Raw genomic sequence first — 20,193 nt, 5'->3', positions numbered from 1 at the left:
GAGTCTTTAAATTATAAAAAATGAAACCCTAATGGCTTAACGGTCATACAAAACCCTAAAATAAACCCTAACCCTAATGTCACTTAGTGCCTAGGATACTAGGAGCAACAACTACATTCAATGACACTTAAAATGCCTAGGGAGCCCGAATCATGGATCAAAGGGCATCAGCACATAGCCTACAAGATAGCCTACAAACCCCCCTCCATGAAATGTCTTCAGTGTGGGTATGTAAGACAACTCTATTTCTTCAACTAACATCCACTCACAAACATAGTGGTAATGAACTTTTATATGCTTTATACGGGTATGAAACACTGGGTTCCGTGCTACAGCCAAAGCACTCTAGCTGTCAATATAGATAAGTGTCGAAGCCATTTGGTGCATATGAAGATCTGCAAGTAACTTGCGGACCCAAACACGCTCCATTGTGGCCGTGAATGCTACTCTATACTCAACTTCACAACTGGAGTAGCAATTGTAGTTTGTTTCTTACTAAACCAAGAAACAAGAGATGTACCCAAGAAGAAGCAATTGCCACTATGAGAGACAAAAGAATCTAAACATCCAACCCAATCACTATCAAAATATCCATGCAAAGAGAGTGAAGAATTGGCCTTGTAGAAAAGGCTAAGATCTTGAGTGCCTTTAAGATACCGAAAGACATGCTTCACTACTTGCCAATGAAGTACTAAAAGGCTGTGTATAAATTAGCTCAGTTGGGAGATGGCAAACCGAAGATCAAACCTCATGTGACATAGATAAATCAAGTATCCAACAGCCTATTGATATAAAGTAGTATCAAAGGATCCACTACCATCATCAAAAGTGAATTTGAAATCAGGCTCCAAGGGAGTAAACACAGGCTTGCAATCCTCAAACTGAAAGCGTTGAAGAAGTTGTCCAATATACTTGGACTGTGTCATAATGATGCCCCCCTCAACAATAAAAAATTGGATACCCAAATAACAGAGAATTAGACCAAGATAAGTCATAGCAAATGTTTGCTGTAAATCAGCCTTACATGCTGCAACTTGACCGGCATTGGTCCCAATGACAAGCGTGTCATCAATATAAAGCCCTTGATGTCGAATGTAAAGAGTAGCCTTGGTATGGCTATTTTGAAATCAAGGATGCAATAGATAAGAATGTATGTGAGCATACCAAGCCCATGAAGCTTGCTTTAGACCATACAAAGCCTTTTTGAGATGACAAACTTTGTGCTCACAACCTTTAATTGCAAATCCTAGAGGTTGAGAAACATATACCTCTTCACTGAGATATCCATGGAGAAATGCCATCTTGATGCAACTGATGCACCTCCCAATGAAAGTGGGCAGCAAGGGCAATAATACTCCTGATGGTAGTTGTGTGAGAGGTAGAGACAAAAGTCTCCTCAAAGTCGATTCCTTGCTGTTGGGCATAGCTCTTAGCAACAAGCAGGGCCTTGTACCCGTCAATAGAACCATCTTTCTTTTAATCTTATGGACCCATTTCATACCTATTGCACACTTGTCGTGAGGCAAGTCACATAGCTCCCAAGGTGTTATTCTAATGGATGGAATCAATCTCTAGCTTCATTGCTTCCATCCAACAATCATCTAAAAAAGGTATCTTTATAACATAAGGGTTCTTTATTGCATGTTGTATCCAACAATGCACATGCAAGAAGATTACCTTGTTTCTTACAAGTAGAGGCTTGTGTTGGGGCAACCAAAGGAAGAGGCTATTTGCTATCCCGAAGAGAGTCTAGCAGCCAGTGGGGGACACTTTTAGGTTGCTGAATTTCAGCCCTTGTATGCTCCAACCGATCAAGAATAGTGAGCTGCTCTTTGAACAAGGTATCATGATGTTGTTGTGGCTATAAATCAGGCTAAATAGACTGCTATAATATGTGTGTAGGTGGTGGAAATGAGGGTTGAGAAGAAGGATCAGCCATGGAACCATTATGGAAAAGTGGTAGTAGGTTGTCAAAGATGTCTAAAGCATTAATAATAGGCTGTTTTTTACAGTCCAACAAGGGGTGAGAAGCATTTTCACCGAAGATAGCATCTCCGTTGACGATAACCTTGCTTGTAGAGGGTTGATAAAGATGGTGCCCTTTACTTTAAGCACTATATCCAATAAATATGTAGAGAACAGCCTTATCATCTAGTTTATGCCTTTTCTTAGAAGGCACATGAGCATATGCCAATGATTCAAAAATCCTCATGTAAGAGAGAGAAGAAGGCTTGGAGCAAGTCCATGCCAAATGAGGAGTGATGGTGCATAAAGCTCTTGTGGGATACATGTTCAAAACATAAGCAACACATAGAATAGCATCAAACCAGAAAGAATTAGGCAAATTCTTACTCTTAAGTATGCCTCTTTCCATCTTCATGAGTGACCTATACTTCCATTCCACTGCACCGTTTTGTTGTGGGGAGGAAGGGACAGTAAATTGATGATGATACCTCGAGATGCAAGATACTCTGAAAACAATTTAGAAAGATATTCACCCCCCCTCTCTCCCCCCCCCCCCCCCCCCGGTTGGTGCAAAGGGTTTGACTATGAAAGCCACTTTGATTTTCCACCATGGTAATAAAATTCTTGAAGCAAGAGAAGACCTCAAACTTAGATTTCAGCCCATATATCCAAGTAATTGGGATTTGTCATCAATGAATGTGGCAAAATATAGGAACCCATCAATGGATTTGATACGCATAGGACCACAAATATCATTGTGAAGAAGATGCAAAATAGATGTTGAATGAACATCAGAATCCTCAGGAAAGGAGAAGCATCTTACCTAGTAAACAACTTTCACAAATATGATTTTATGGCAAGTGAATTTTTGGAAGATCTTTGATCATATCCTCTGTCTCAAGCTTCATCAATGCTCAACAGTTAATGTGGCCAAGCCTTTGATGCCATAAATGTGCCACAATCATAAAAAGATTTCTTTGTTAATAAGGCACTGTCAATAGGATTTTCAGCAAGTTGCTGATCATAAGTATCAAGATGATGTGAGAGATATGGAGGATCAAAGCTCAACTAAGAGTACACAGTTGACAATGAAGAGAGTGAGAGAGTGAAGACAACACGACTCCCAATGCAATTACCAAAAAAGAGTGTAATGCAAGTACAAAGTACAACCCTTAAACCTTAGGATTGTTAATGTGCGTTCATACCCAAAAGGTGTATAATACGATAAGTGTCCAAACTGTGTAATATAAGCACATAAAATAAAAGTTAATATAACTAGGAGGAAAAACCTCTCATAAGGAGAATAAAAAGTGCCCCACTCTATCCAACAACCCCCCTTGGAGTGAAAGTTGATCAGTATACAAGGATCATCCACCAAAGGAGATCAAATTTAAAGCATTGCGAGATGCTTCAAATTTGTCACGAGGAAGAGCTTTGGTGAAGACGTCTGCCACATTACTAGTGGTAGGACAGTAGACAAGGCTGATATCTCTTACATGTAGCCTCTCCCTGACAAAGTGATAGCGGATCTCTATCCGTTTCAAGCGTGCATGAAACATTGGGTTTCATGCCACTGCAATGGCACTCTAACTATCAGTAAACAGAGTAGGCTCTGTGACAGATACATCAAAATCAACCAGTAAATGTCTCAACCATACACATTAAACTCTACTAGTGAAAGTTGCCATGTATTCAACTTCACAAGACGATGTGGCAGCAGTGGATTGTGTTTTGCTAAGCCAAGAGATGCAAGATGAACCAAGAAAGAAACAATTTCCACTCGTAGAGTGACATGAATCAAAATCACTAGCCCAATCTGAACCACTGTAAGCATGTAGGTGCAGTGGTCCCCCCTTGGCATAAAGCAATCCAAGAGTCCTAGTACCTTGCAGGTAATGAAAAACATGCTTCACAGCTTGCCAATGTGACATGCGTGGGCTATGCACATATCTGCTCAATGCTGAAATTGCAAAAACTGAATATTTGGCCTTATGTCACATAGATAAATGAAACATCCAACTGCAGGAACATATGTATGGATATCAAACAAATCACTTATATCATGCAAAGACAACTTTAGTCCAATCTCCATCGGTGTGCAAACTGGCTTGCAATCCTATAAGCCAAACCTCTCAAGGAGTCTACCAATATATCTAGACTGTGACAATCCAATGCCTCTAGCATCATGAATGAATTGAATGTCCAAATAGTAGTACAAAGGCCCCAAGTCTGACATTTCAAAAGTTTACCGCAAATTTTTCATGAATGCTAAAATCTAATCAACATGTGTCCCTGGGAGCAAAAGATCATCTACATAAAGACATATGGTAGCAAGGATCCCCCCTCTTTGCATACGTAAAGAGGAGACTCTGATGAGCTGTTGATAAACCCTTGGCTAAGTAAAAAAGTATCAATTTTTACATACCAAGCTCGGGGAGCTTGCTTTAAGCCATACAAAGCCTTTTTCAGCTTACATACCAAGTGTTTGGATCCCTCAATTGCAAAACCAATTGGCTTTTATAAATACACTTCTTTTTTAAGTTTTCCATGTAAAAATACAATTTTGATATCAAGTTACACAGTCCAACCATGATGGGCAGCCAAAGCAACCATAGATCGAATGGTAGTCATACGGGATGTAGAAGAAAATGTCTCCTCATAGTCAATGCCTTTCTTTTGCGCGTAGCTTTTGGCCACAAGCCTGGTTTAATACTTATCAATGGATCCATGTGCATTTCTTTTCAGCTTATAGACCCATTTTGTACCAATGGTTTTCTTTCCAACAAGCAATGTCACTAAATCCCATGTTTGACTCTTTATGATTGAATCAAATTCAGCTTGCATTGTTGCCATCCAATGCACACTTTGTTGTGCATCCTCAAAACATTAGCATGATCATGTAGATGAGCTTGTCTTCTAGTATGACTAGCAATAGAAGCATCCAAATAACTCTCTCTCATAGTCTACAAGTACCATCTAGGCATCTACCTAGCTTCTTGATTGTGTAGAAGCTCCCCCTGAATCTCAAATTCAGCATCTTGTTGAATATTCAAATCAGTTATAGGCTGAATTTCTGCATTGCTCAATGGAGCAGCTAATTGAACATTGTGTTCATTTACTAAAGCTTTAGCTATATCACCAAAAGAAATGGGCAACCGCTCTTCAAACACATCATTTGTAGACTGATATGTATCAAAACCAGCAAGGGATAATTCTGATTTTTCATCAAAAATCACATCCCTATTGACAAAGACCTTTTCGGAAACAAGATCATACAATCTATATCCTTTGTTGTACCCTACAAAAATGCATTTGACAGCCTTATTGCCCAACTTTTTTCTTAGTACTTTAGGAATACGAGCATACACAAGACATCCAAAAGTACGAAAATGGCCAACTAAAGGTTTTCAGTTGTTCCAAACCTCAAAAGGCATAACATTTTTTAATACCTTTATAGGGCACCTGTTCAAAACATGACAAGCACACATAATTGCTTCCATCCAAAAGCCATGTGGCAAACTCTTAGCTTTTAGAATACATCTAACCATCTCCATGAGTGACCGTATATTCCTTTTTGCAACTCCATTCTACTGTGGAGTATATGCAATAGGATACTAAAGGAAAATGCCTATCTACTTCAAAAAATTATTCAGCAAGAAAAACATATTCCCCCCCTCGGTCCAAATAGAGAGTCATAATCCTACAGCCAAATTGATTTTCAGCAAGTGCAACAAAAGCTAAAAATGCATCATACACCTCTGACTTTTTCACCGATAAGTAGACCCAGCAAAAACGAGTGAAGTCATCAATGAAGGTGACGAAATAATAACATCCACCCAATGACTTTGTCTGCATAAGTCTACATACATCCAAATGCGCAATTTGTAAGTTGCCTTAAAGCAACATCACGAGGAGATGAGAATCAATGCATTTTTCCCAAAATGCATCCCTCACAAATATGCTCAAGAGGTCTCTCCAAGAGAGGCAAACCATCTAGCATCTGAGTATGTTGCATAAGCATCAAACTACTATAGTTGACATGCCACATGCGAGCATGCCATAACTCGGCCTGTGACATAGCACGAGCTTGGGCAGGCCGCGCCCAGGCTAACAAGCTACAGACTGAGTGCTAGCGGACCTAGCGAGCCTACAATCAGGGCTGGAGGAGGCGACAGTGGCAACAACTAAACCAAGGAGTGGCTCAGCTGAGCTCTAAGTGTGTGTGCTGCTGATAGAGGACTGGACAGGGTGAGAGGTTGAGCTGAATCTTTGCTCTGATACCAAATGTGAGAGATATGGAGGATCGAAGCTCAACTGACAGTACACAGTTAACAGAGACTAAAGACATACCACAGCTCCCAATGCAATTACCAAAAAAGAGTATAATGCAAGTGCAAAGTACAACCCTTAAACCTTAGGATTGTTAATGTGCATTCACACCCGAAATGTGTAAAACCCAATAAGTGCCCGAACTGTGTAACACAAGCACATAAAATAAAGGATAATATAACTAGGGGAAAAAAAACCTCTCATAAGGAGAGTAAAAAGTACCCTATGTCCTACTGCGGATCACTGACACTCCTCCGTGAGCATAGCCGTGAGTCATATCCAACAGATGATAGAGACCTTTAGTGAGAGTGCCCATCAAGACAATGCAAGAAGAAACTCAATCAACATATATTGCACATCTAACACCATCAAAAATGACGCGAAACCCTAAAGCTGCAATGTCTGAAATGGAAATAAGATCCTTCTTGATACCTGACACATAGAAAACATCATGCGATGTCCAAGAAGCACCCAAGAAGGAGACAACCTTTAACTGCATAAGAGGCATTGTTAGCACACATAACTATACCCCTCTTAAGTACTTCAGAGAGAGATGAAAATAAGGCAAGATGTGATATGCTTGGATGCAACCACTGTCAAAAAACCAAGCAGAAGCTGTATCAATAATAGAAAAACAAGAATCATGAATAGAAGGATTATATTGACACTAAATGAAAAAAGTATAATCCTTAAGCTAAGAACAGTCCGTGGTCTCATGTGTAAGAGCAAGACCAAATTCCTTCTTCTTCTTCTCCGATGCAATGCGCTTACGACATTCAATGATGTCATGCCATGTCTTTCGGCAATAATTACACCTCTTAGGTTTGTTAGATGTACCCTTGGAAGTATTGGAACAAGATGAACCAGCATGGAAGGTTGTCTTTGATGGAAAAGGGGTTGACGTAGAAGAATGATCAGCATGAAAGTTTGCTGATGTTTTTACCAACGGCCTTGCTTTTTACCTTTGGTTTGGGTTTTCCACCATGCTGGGTGGAAAAGGCTTGTTTGGTCGCCATGGCACCATTGCAATTGAGCCGACTTTGTTCTTCATGCAACAAAAGAAGCACAAGCTGGTCGAAACTATAGGTAACTTGGTTACCCGTAGTTGCCAACCACAAGGTGATAGCAAGACCTTCATATGACTCCAGTATACCATTACGAGTGATGGAAACAAGCTTATTATCAAGAACTTCTTCATCAATATTTAATAATTGCTCAATAAAATCTTTCATGCCGATGAGATAGGCATCCATATTACCTCCTCCTTCGATATGAACGTCTTCCATATCGCTTACATCCATAAGCAATGCACGCTTCATTGTGTACTTGATATAATGATGCAAGCTTCTCCCATACTTTCTTGGATGTTTTACATGATTGGATGTATGGAATGATGGCTCTCTTCACGGATCAAGCAATTAGGGCATGCACTTGGGTATCATGGCCATCCCACCAAATCTGATCTTCAATGGGAGGCGTTGTGGAAGAGGAAAATGATTCCGCATCATGAGAGCCACCTCACAATGTGGAGGCAGAAGGTGGTACCACGGTTGAAGAAGTCAGCCTTTGTTTGGTGCCATTCGCAATATGCAATAGCTTCTTTATGACAAGAACATGTCCCATCATGTAAGCCCACATTGAGTAATTGGTGCCATCAAGCTTGTCGTCGGTGCCAAGCATGCCCAATAAATCATTATTATTGCCAGCCATGAGTGACGATGAGCAATAAAATAATAATTTCCAAGCGAAGAGAGAGTAAATGCCCGAATAAACCACTCATAAAAGAGATGCTGTCTGCCTTAATGAAGTTGAATAATATGAATAATAATATTTTTTTTCTTGCTGTTTTCCTGCTGAGGAAAGAGAAAAGTATGCAGAAAATAACTGTTTTTAGAAATAAAATATAGCCTGATCAAGGCGGCAAACAGCAATATGCTGAAATCAGATATGAATGGCTGAAAGTGATCCAATAATGTGGACAGCAGTAAAATAAATTGAAAATTCGCATAATAATACACCAAAATAATAAAAGTTGTCTTCAATGTGAAAATCACGGTCAGCAGCCAATTATTATGATTTTGGAGCACGTCAAGGGCTAAGAAAATGAATTGAGGCAAAAGCCCCAAATTTTGGGCACCTCGATGGTGGAATTGGGCAAAAGCCCGAAATTTGATCCAAAGATTAAGAGAATTTGAAGAAATTGGATAAGATTATTACCCAAATGTTGTTGAATGCTACACCACAATGTGAATTGAGCCACAATATTGATTAAATTTGATGAATTTCAGAAAAGCCCCATTTTGTCCAAAGATATTGGGGTGAAATTGACTGCAAATGTTGAAAAGCCCCAAATTTTATTGAGAATTTGAAGAGAAATTCAACCATTTTTGTGGCTTTTTTACTCAAAAGATGTCGAATGGTATGCTCATTGATGAATTGGACCTCAATGTCAATGAAGAATGCTGAATTCTTGAAAAGCCCCAAATTTGGTGGCAAAATTTGGGCGAAATTTGACCAATTTGATGAAAAGCCCCGAAATTGGGGATGAATGATTAACCGCTAATTTCTTCGATTTAATGAATAATTTGAGAAATTTTGATGGAGGCCCCTAAATTTTGAAGACCGAATTCGGTGAGTTTAAATAAAAATGATTTCTTTTTAGCTATGAGCCGAGGACAGGCAACAAATTGTCGCAACTGATGTGGTGATAGGGTCACGACAAGTCCGTGTCAACTAGAATGCATACACTTGTCGATGTCCTACACATCGGGTGGCAATGTGACCGGCCTGATGACCAAACAAATGTGGTGTATTAACTGAATAAGGTGTGTTTGGCATGACAAGGCAACGATTAATGGTTGTCAAGTCGCGATCAGGACGATAGCATGGAGGCGGCAACCACGCTTGCAAGTCGGCCACGAGCAAGTCAAGTCGACACAAGCGGTGAATTCAAGCAAGTGAGCTAGTCGACAGCTAAATGGATAGGGCGATGAAAGGGCAGCTCTTGCATGCATGTCAACAGCATGCAAGGATTGGGTCGATAGCACAAAGAGACCTAGTGGTGGCAACAATGGCCAGAACGGTGGCATCCCAACTATCAATCACTGCTTGTTGATGTTGATAGAAGCCGGCGTGATGGCAATAGCTAACCAAGGTGTGGCGCTCAATGGCAATAGCTGCATGGAAAATGATCACAAGAGATGACAAGCCAGATGAAGAATCTTTCCTCTAATAGCACTATTGGCCCAAGCATGGAGCAATTGTGCAATTAAGTTAATGGAAAGGAATGAGAATGAAAGAATTAATCAATCCAAATGATACTCAATCACGAATGAGAAGCAATGTATTAATGAGTGAGAGAGAGTACAATGCTCAAGGCAATCACATTGTCCAGTGGTGAGATAGAGCAGCTTTGTACTCTTAGTGTTTACATGATATGAATACTTTTTACTTCAAAGAAATTCTTGTTATACTATTGTATCATTATCCATATCATCAAGATGATTATGATTGTAAAAGGACACTTGAACAAGTGAACAATTCCCTTGCAAGGCCACTATCTAAGTGGTACCATTGCATCACATTTTGCTCATGACCTATTGCATGGCCTTTTGCATAACCCCATGCATTGGCATTCTATTCTTGTAAACATTCACCTCTACATATGCATCCCCTTTTCTGTCAGATAATGGTCGACTCCGGATCTACCATAGTCGTGGTGGCTCGCATGGCACTCTCCCTAAGTAGTTTTTATAGCAATCCGTGAGTCTTCATTGACACTCATGGGTGGTCGAGATAGCTTGTCTGTTTTGTGGTGTGCTAGATTTGACCATCCCTTTTTCCCCAAGGGACACAAATACTTAATAGAATTACATCCATCTCAAAAACAAAACAAAAAAAACAATAACAACACTTTTTTTAATGAATTTAATTAAACTTCACAACGTTTTTTAATTATAATAAACTTTTATTCTAGTACCCCTAGCTCTTGGCATGGTGACCATTGTACGGGTAGTAAAGGATTTAACACAATAGGTATATAGGGGACAAGTGTATAGGCTATGTGGTATAAAAACAAGGCAAAAGAAAAGAAACAAGGTGTAATGTGAAACCTTTAGTAATCTAAAATTTTGCACCTTAGAATTGAGTTACATTAAAAGTTTTGCCCAAGAAGCAACTCACTTAGGACACTTAAGTTACTAAAAGGACCCTCGACTAAAGTTCCCTCCAATGAGCAGCTCACTTGTCATTAATGATCAAGTCATTAAATAGCTCTTCATCAAAAATGTGATCTAATTAAGGAGCAACTACTTACTCATTTGGACACTTAATCTTGGCTATTTGGGGCCCTCTTTCTCTCATATTCTAGAGCAACCCAAGCTTGGAGAGTTGTACCAACAAAAGAATATGCATGCTTGCTAGTTTCTTCATGATGGACAACAAGAGAAGGGTGTTTTCTGGCCATCCCAGGGTGTTGGATGGTCGGAAATCAATCTCTTTCTTCTCCTTTCTCTCTCTCAAACTATGCAAGCTCTACTCTACAAGAAATAAGAATTACGGTTTGCTGTTTACAGTACATCAGTAGCTAGGGTTTTCAAAAATCAATCATTTTGGGTGTGGAATTGCTTGCTAAAGACATTCCAACCAAAACCCCAGTTTTCCCCCTTGTTTTGGGTCACCAAATCATTGAAGATTCGGGATAGACATCAAGGAAAATGTATACAAACATGAGACCTAATTTTCCTGCCACACTGATGCATTGAATTCAACATCTCAAGGCAAATGCATATTAGAGATTAGGGTTTATGGGTAGCAGGTTTATGGGTCTGAATTACTTCAATTTGACGGTGAATTGAGGGTGATTGTTAGGGAAAAGCTCCAAGAATGTTGGACAATTAAGAATGAGGCCTTATTCAGCAAATTGGATTTTCGGCTTGAGAGGGGGTGTTGAGCTACAAAATGCATTATACCTTGATTAGCTCTTTATTAAAGCCCCAAAACATGCTTATTACCAAAAGATTCATTAAGACCACTTTCCTAGAGAGTGACTATTTCCCACATGCCAAACCCTAATTTGCGAGCATGCCCTCATCCATAAATAGACAAGTTGTCCACCACTCAGCACAATCCTGTTTGCAAATTGTGTGGCACCCTGTTCTCTGCTGTCCACACCCCTTCCCAGTGGATATCTCAGTTCGAGCTTGCTGTCCACAGGCCAGGAGCTTGCATCCAGCCCTTCTACTGCTGCATATAGCTGTTGGCAGCAGTTTCCAGGCTGCTGCCACTGTATCCAACCATCACCATCAGCTAAGTGACTGCCAAAATGCTGCATTTTGCTGCTCCAAGCAATTCCAGCCTGCGTTTACTGCTTCCAGCCTATCGCCAGCCTGCCACATCATCATCTGCTTCTGCATTTTCAGTCTACTACAGCCATCCCCATCATTTAGACACTTCTGGTGCTATTGCCCAGTGTCTGAGCTATCCCAAATTTGTTTCAGCCTGATCTAGACTCTCCAGATCTGCCTTTGCTGCTGTGGTACAGATTCGGAGGCTGTCTACTATGTTTTGCGATCTGTACAGAGTACAACAGTGTGTTTGCTACATTGAGCATTGTGTTTATTCATTCATCTTCAGTGTTCATTGTCTCAAAGTTACATAACCCTACTAAGTTCTTCAATCAGTTTGTGCTTTGTCCTGCAATTGTGTTTTGATTGTGTTCAAGTATTTCTTTACATTGGGTAGCTTGTTTTGACACCCATGGTCCAATCCCTTGGTCTCTTTGGGTTGGATCTCTTAGGTAACTAAAAGAATATCCACCAACCTTGTGATCCCAATGATCCCAATAGGCTCTTGAGAAGCTCGATGCCACAACAATGATCTAATGCTTTGCCTCGTTTGGGTGGGACCTTTTGGGTAGGGCATAGAGCCCTTTGAGTCTCGTTGTGGGGTCCATAAGGCAATGTTAAGCCACTTCAAATTTAGCATAAAACTTAAGCTTGTATTATTGGCTAATTTCACCGGACTCTTGTACAGCCCCAAGGGCAAAAACTATTAGAGATTGTCATTCCCTGGACAGCCAAGAGTGTTGCAGAGCAGCAGGCAGTACAGCGCACAGCCACGTCAGCAGCCAGGGCAGTTGCCACGTGGCAGGTGCAGTCGAACAATTCTGCACCAGTCGGCAGCCGACCTGGTCATTTTTGGCCTTTTCTTTTCTACTATTTATAGCATTCCTCCATCATATTGTTATCACTTGTATCTGACATATTACACCCTGCTGGTGATGGAGACAGCACTTGGGCTGACGGAGATCGAGGTCCCCAAGGCGAGGACATACGCAGATATTCTCTCTGCACCCGTGTATAATTTTGCATTCCTATATAGCATTCTTCACTGCAGATTTTCTGTGTTTTCACTGTCTCTCTCTCTCTCTCTCTCTCTCTCTCTCTCTCTCTCTCTCTCTGTTCACTCTTTGTCATGGTCATTCGCTTCCGCATTGCTTCACTCTGACAAAAACCTGGTCCATATGAAACATGCATAAATAAGAAATCCAGCAGTTTTGATAAGACAAATGGCTCAAAAAGTTCTATAAAATGCTCCTAGCATGTGATGGCTTCTTTCATTCCAAATCATCTTCTTCCAATGCCAACTTGCCTTCAGCCTGGCCACCCACTACTGTGCCGATATCATCATTCAACTGCAGTGAAATTATGTTCTCCTGTCTCTGGTCCTCTAGAGGTCCCAGATTTGTGTTTCCAGTCCCCATGGCTGCACTTTTACCCTGCTGCCTTGCTATGACAGCATCTGGACTGATCATGACAGGCTATTACCTGTCTCATACCCCGAGACCTCCATTGCCAGCATCTGGAGTCTACATGACAGGCCCTTTGTACCTACATTTTGTTGCCTGGATCCTTTCAACCGCTTCCTTCATCATAAGCAACACCAATGCTGTAAGGAACTGTTGCATCTGGCTGTCCTCTTTCTGTCGTAGCTGCCTAGACTGCCCTCACCAGATTCATCATTAAGTTTGGGATCTGTTCCCAAGCACAACACTCTCCATCAGGCTTCAAGATCCTTCAGCTTGCGTCTAGAGGATCCATTGTATCATACTAAGCATCCGATTTGTTCAATGAGTTTACTTCAGCACACATCCTCACTCCTCATTTCTCCATGGATGATTCTATGAATTAATTTGTTTTTTCCGAGGTCATTTGTTAGTCATGTTCATAGTATACTGGGATTTCTCTAAAAACCCTAACATATCTTACAGAAAGAACCTAGGTTTTGGACCTAGGCTAAAAAAGCTTAACTGTACACGTTCGTGGGTGCAGCCTATTGTGAGCTAATTTCTAAACAATGAGACTTGAGATTGCAATGTGTATGGAGGAAAGGAATAGGAGAAACACATCTATAGGCTCCCAGCAGACAAAATATGCACCCCAAAAGAAACCATGAGCATTACATCCTGATCTGTTTGTTTTGCTTGTGACAAGGTGTTTTCAAAATATCAATAATTTGGCATCAGAAAGAATGTTTTCCTGCTATCGATCTCTGACTCAGTGACTTTTTCTTCATTGAAATTGTACATACTTCCTTTTTATCACCTTTGAAACAAGACTTTTACTACCGAAAGAAAGAATTGGAGCCACTCCCCATCAAAGGGAGATAAAGATAGAAAGAAAGCTCAGACCAACCTTTCATAAAGCCCTTGAACAAGATCACCCGAGTAGCACCCGGTTAATTTCCCACTCAGGCCGTGTGGAGCAACGATGACTGCAAACATGGTAACAACATGTCAATAGACAGAGAGAAGTATCGATTGCATCTGGTTATTTATTTCACTGTTCAATTGTGTCAAGTTTGAGTCTATGGTAGACACAGTAGTCACAAAACTTTTCCCTAGTATAAAATCAGACAAGGCATACACATCCTGATGAAACCTATAATTTTTTTCTGTACAGCAGGATATTTAATGTATCGTCCCATATGAGCTTAACCTCAACTTATGTTAAATGGAAGTTGTATTAGCTTGTCCATACCAAAAAACAGCTATTCTTAAGTTCATAAAGCTCTCCATCAACCTAAGTAGAATGCTTTTTTTTTTTCAAGCAGCTCATTTATACAGTGGCATAAACTCCTCTCTTTATAGTTGCTCTTTATACTGTATTTTTCAACAAAGGTCTTGCTGGAATATTGTTCTCTGTGTAGAGTTTCATTGCAATTCCTTTGTTTGTAGTCCAATTGACTCTACTTATAGATGGTGGTAGCAGTCATGCCTTGTAATACAAATGTCTTCTGTCACATTAAACCTCAAACAAATGTTTGCAAAATTTGAGTTCCTTCCACATACTTTGGGAAAGCAATGCATGTAAAGAGATTTTTCCACTTTTTGAATTTTTGGGGCTTACAAAAGGTAAGGTGATAATTTACCATATAGCATGCATTGAATCAAAACTCTATCAAAAACCTGCACATCTTTTAATTATAATTGACAGTGTGTCAAGGGAGAGGGGGTTAGGGAAGAACCCTATGTCTGGCACTCTCTTGGATCTAAATTCTAAGGGAGAGAGTAAAACCAAATTTAAACAAGAAGTCACTGAGAACTAAAGGACTATGATTTAGATCTTGTTCATCAAAGACAACCTGCAATGAATTTACTATTTGGGTTCGCTTGCAAGATTCATTACATTTGTTGCTTCACCTTTTTTACTTGCCGCAAAGAAACAGAATCATGATGTTTGTGGGAAATTGTGGAAAACTTGACTTCCATATGATAACTGAAGAAGTTCAATTAAAGCAATAGAAAACCTGTTTGAGCTCCTTCCTCGTCACCAGAAGTGGAAGAGTGTAACCTCAGTGCTGCTTGCATATCTTCTGTGCAGAGTGTCCGAACTCTCCTGAAAACCAGATTTTTAAGTGGAATCAAAAAAGATTTGCTAGCTACATTGTTCGCCCCAACCTCTCCTCTCACTGCAAATTTCAGCACAAACAAATCAGACATCCAGAAAATTCTGTGTACCTGCGCAGAAGTAGCACGTGAATAAAGATTGCCTCCTCACTTGCAGTAAATGCAATCTCACATGCTGCCAGCGGCTTTCTGCAGGTCGATCATGGAACACACCAAGACATTCAGCTTATGCACTGTATGGTAGCCTCCTCCACCTCCTTCATCAATGAAAGAATAGACCTCATCTCATGGAGGTAAACTCTAACCCCTTGGTATAATTAAATCACATTCCTTGAGTGGTTAAGGTTAAACCAGTTTTCAGATACTGTTCTCCTGTATTAAGCTTCCATTACAATAAGATACCACTTCTTGATTTATTTGACTACTTTACTAGTTGTGAGTGAATATTTGTCTTCTTCTGCAAAAAGTTGTACCATTGTACTCCTCCCATCTGTGTTCGCAACATACAATGACCAAGTTCTTGAAAAATACTTATGAGTTATTAAGTTTCCATCCATCTATATCTTGCTGTTTATGTAGAATGCAAGCCATAACCACAGGAGCCAACGAGACATATATTAGCACCCCAGGCAAGCACTTGTAATATATTCAAGCACTCAAACTAAACACCAGCACAGTGAAACAAAAAAAACAAACTCACAAATGCGGCAAACAAATGGACACATCTCCCTATGCACTAAATAGTAGACCTCTCAGAATTGCATCTACGACTAGGTTATCCATCTTAACAGGCCTACTATTCCAATTGTGCATAATTATCATTATTCCATCTGAAGTTGTCAAAAAAGATAAAATACAAGAAAAGTTGAAACCACATGTGTGGGAAGCTAAAGTGCCAACACAGTAAGTTCCAAGAACACAATTCACATAAGGTCCTCACATTCTCATAACCGGGCCATGGTTGTTTTCTTGGTATCTATCTGCTTACTAAACAAAGTTTTTAGTAACTAAAATGATTATTGTGAATAAAGGTTGTGTACCTAAGTTGTGGATCACTTGATGTGAATGTTTTGCACTTCACAAACACTTCTCCAAATCGCAAATACCCTACACTTCTTAATCCTCTGCAAACTCATAAAAATACAAACCATTTGTTAGCTATAAAGCATAGCTAGATTACTTAGTAAAAGAGATGATCTTACCTTTCTATACGACTTCGAAGAGCTTGGCATAATATAGTCCCAACTTCACCACCATCTTTCGGAAATGACCAAAGCCCAGATCCGCTTACTGCCAAAAAAAAGAATCTCTCTCTCTCTCTCTCTCTCTCTCTCTCTCTCTCTCTCTCTCTCTCTCTCTCTCTCTCTCAATGAGTTGTTATATTATAGCATAAACAAAGAACAGAAGAAAATACAAGAGTACAAAAGTTAGGGCAGGGTCACAAAGGAGAAGAAACTAAGCCATCTCTGGCCAAGATATCAGCACGTTGTATAAGATCAAGCTGCCAATACTGAAGAAGTCCCTTAAGCTTTGTAAGATGACACTAGATGCCCAAGGTAGCATCAAAGATGAATGCGTTGAGAGTGACCCAAACATGCCAGCAACCCCAAAAACTGAAAAATTGAAACAAAATCTTCATATGAGGTTGTGCCAGATCAACATATTTAGCTTTACCAAATACCCAATCAAGAGGACGCAACCTAGTCCCCACAACAACATGCCAAGTCTCTGAGAGGAGGATCCAAATTTTCTGAGCAAATGAACAAAAGATGAATCTATGATATGGAGACTCAACCATAGTGGTACAGAAGAAACAATTCCCATTAGAAATACCCATACGGTGAAGAGCTAACGCAAGGGGAAGGCCCCCCCACCAGATTCTCCAAATGAACACCTTACATTTGAATGGCACCTTGTTGATCCATCCCTGCATGATTGACACTTTCCACCAGGCTTTAGATTTGTGCAATCCCCAAAGTGCATTGGCTTTGGTGACCAACCATGTGTGGTCTCGGATCATTTAATGATAATCCAATTAACTGAAGAAGATCTCATGGTCAAACGCCATGCAAGATCCCAATCTTGTCAAAGATAATCAAAATCCAAGGCAAGAAAGGGTTGTTGGTCTTGCAAAAGATCAGAGACTCTACCCCAAAGATCGGCATAGCCCCAAGGGACCCAAAAGACCCATCTGATAGTGCAAAAAGGACATTAGTGTGCCTCAAGGCAAGAAAGTGGCATCAGCCACACTGAGATCAATCGAAGGCGAGCCATGTGATTAAACTTAGGTCTCTACTCCGGTTTGCCCTCCCAAGAAAGTAGACAAGACAGCGCTAGAATTTCCATCTACAACGAATTGGCCACCTTTCTGTCCTCTACCAGATGCCATGAGGCCTTGGAAAGTACCATTTTCCATGAGAACACCAAATGACTAAGAAGAACCAAAGCAAAAAAGCATCTTGCGGTAAATCAAGCAACAATAGACCAACCAAGACCAACATGTCTTCCACAGCATGCAAACATCGCCTAGTAAGTGAAGCATGATAAATCCCATATTGTCTTGACATCTTCTACACATTGGAAATCAATCTTTCAAAAGAGTCCAAACCGTCTAGTGGGAAGTCAAAAAAAAACCTCTCCAACCCACGAAATCCAAGTAATGTAAAAATGCATAGAGTTTTTTTCCATAGCACGAGGCAAATGGAACTTGTGACTTCCTACAAGGCACTCTTTGACCAAGGCAGCAATGGTAAGTAGTATGAGATCATGGGCAACATACTTATCTAGGCAACTTTGAGGCACACATGGAAGGTCATGCTATTGAGATACCAAAGTCTTTCAGTTCATTGTATTCCATTAATTCCTACTTTGATTTCCATTTACAGCCCCAAAAAGGCTTCATTTGTATCATTGGTTACGGTCTAGGTGCCACTCTAGACAATTCAATGACTCATGTGCCTATAAATAGGGCATGGTCATCCATCATCACACTACACTCACTCTCTCATTCATTCTTCATCATTCCCCCATCATACCTTCAGCCTCAGCTTCTAACATTGCTTTCCGCACCCCTACCTTGGCAGATATCTCAGTTTGTGGTGTTGTCCAACTGATCGCGATGCCTTACCAATGGTGGGTGATTTCATTATGGAGGTCGTCTTCACATTGTCATCAAAATCCAGACACTCCAAATTGCTGCATTTTGAGTCCGGACAGCCTAAATACCTGTTCTTCATCGTTCCATTGCTGCATTTGCTGGTTTCACTCCTCCATGGACTGGTACAACAGATGATCTTCATCATTATTGTGTGTTTTCAGATCCCACTGCCACTTCAGCACCCAAGCGACAATTCCCAGCCATCAGCCACTTTATGGAGGCTGTGTTTGCAGCAGATTCAGGCTGTCTACAGCAGGTTACACCCTCTTTATCAGCCCTACATCAGATCTGTGTTTTTGTGTTTTCTTCACTATTGCCCTATCTGCAGCCACTTACATGGAGAGATCTTCACCGACATTCTTTGGTTTTCTTCTCTAGTTAGGTGCCCAACATTCATCTTGATAGCAGCTCTTACAGATTGCAACATCTCCAACAGCTCTTTGAGAACTGTGTTTTGCTCCCTCTATTGCTGTCTGTCACCTTCCAATGTCTACTTCAACATTCCACTGCCTAGAGGATTGTGTTTCACTCCCTCCATAGAGCAACCCTTTTCCTTGTCATCAACGCCTGTACCCGAAGGACTGTGTTCCCTTCCCAATGAAGATCTCTTCGTGTGTTGCTACCTAATCAGCATGACAATGTAGTGACATTTGAGCTCCATTCTATTGTATCAGCATGATTCGTTCAACATGATTCAGTGTTCATCAATCTTCATTCATCTTTTTCTTTAGTGTTTCTAAGTTTCTTGTCTCAATGTTTACCATACACTCTCTATTCCCCATAGACCCTTTCATTTCTCAACATGGCATGAGAGCATACCACTTCATCTTTCAACACATGCCTGTGATTTCCAATAAACAAATTTGTCCACAATACCTGCTGAAATCCAATCAAGCAATTGCTTGGGCAAGATGCGTACACTCATGAGAATCGACATAGCCCAAAAGTCTCATATCAATAAGTCTTGTTCCAAGAGTCTCATAATACTACCTTGTTAACCACCTTCCTCTTGGTAATAGTGTCTTCATAAGCCACCTTCTCTTGCCAACCCAATGCCAATAAGTCTTGTTCCATGCAACTTGTGACAATTGATTCGTGCATATTAATGTATAGCCCTAAACCTACAACAAATGATCCCTATATGTCCATGCACATCCAAATGGGCACTAGTAGCATTGATCACATTGGTAACAAAGTGACTTAGCGTGAATGCACTAAGGACACTTCAAAGTATTCACACACTTTAGGGTTAGAGTAGTCAAGTCCTGTTTATAGGACTCAAGGTCCTAATGTGCACATTATTGTGTGATCATCACTCTTGGACTCTTGGCCCATTGGCTGACGCATCCGTACACTCGGATGGTGTGGGCTATTGGTATGGGACGCCAACTCTTGGGATGTGTTCGTGACCTGCAGTGTTGCTAGCTCCCAAGCTCAAGGGTGAGCCTGTTTGGCTCTACGACTGAGAGGTGAGTCTGATGTCCAATCCCTTTTATGGTAAGTATGGCTTGTGTCCTATCTCCTGTGCAGGTTGGATCCTAGAGGGAGGTCTCATTGGTATCAAAGCGTCAACTTGCAATTAGATGCAAATTTCGATGATGTGCAAAAAACCACCTTGGCTCACGGAACCGTGATGGTTCATGCCTAGCAAGTACGCCTTTATCTCATTAAGGGTAGTATGGGGCACTGCTAGCAAGAGGGACCTGAACAAGGGGCATATGTTGTGGGTGGTGGGTATGAAAGCAAGGTATATTTCTTGTTCCGTACTCTTGCTCGTGTTTTGTGTTGAATCGATGCTTGTGCGCAAGAAATTTCGACAATTATGATGATTGGA

The 20,193-nt window shown here is 40.6% G+C and overlaps 1 protein-coding gene across 4 annotated transcripts in view; it reads right to left on the bottom strand.

Annotated features, from left to right (window-relative positions):
• The window catches only part of GCT (RNA polymerase II transcription mediator), a 121,930-nt gene that overhangs the window by 69,583 nt on the left and 32,154 nt on the right, over positions 1–20,193 (bottom strand). For all 4 annotated transcript variants that reach the window (XM_087668561.1, XM_087668558.1, XM_087668559.1 and 1 more), the window contains exons 5-9: positions 16,405–16,492; positions 16,243–16,326; positions 15,314–15,391; positions 15,103–15,191; positions 13,989–14,067 (exon numbers count right to left, since the gene is read on the bottom strand). In XM_087668561.1, coding sequence (XP_087524687.1) covers positions 13,989–14,067; positions 15,103–15,191; positions 15,314–15,391; positions 16,243–16,326; positions 16,405–16,492 — 418 coding nt within the window. The remainder of the gene's footprint in view (positions 1–13,988; positions 14,068–15,102; positions 15,192–15,313; positions 15,392–16,242; positions 16,327–16,404; positions 16,493–20,193) is intronic.

The sequence above is a fragment of the Lygodium microphyllum genome, chromosome 26 (genome assembly GCF_053477565.2).
Source record: "Lygodium microphyllum isolate KBCC chromosome 26, Lygodium_microphyllum_v1.1.10, whole genome shotgun sequence".
Classification (NCBI taxonomy): Eukaryota; Viridiplantae; Streptophyta; class Polypodiopsida; order Schizaeales; family Lygodiaceae; genus Lygodium; species Lygodium microphyllum.
This window is presented reverse-complemented; position numbering and strand designations above follow the sequence as displayed.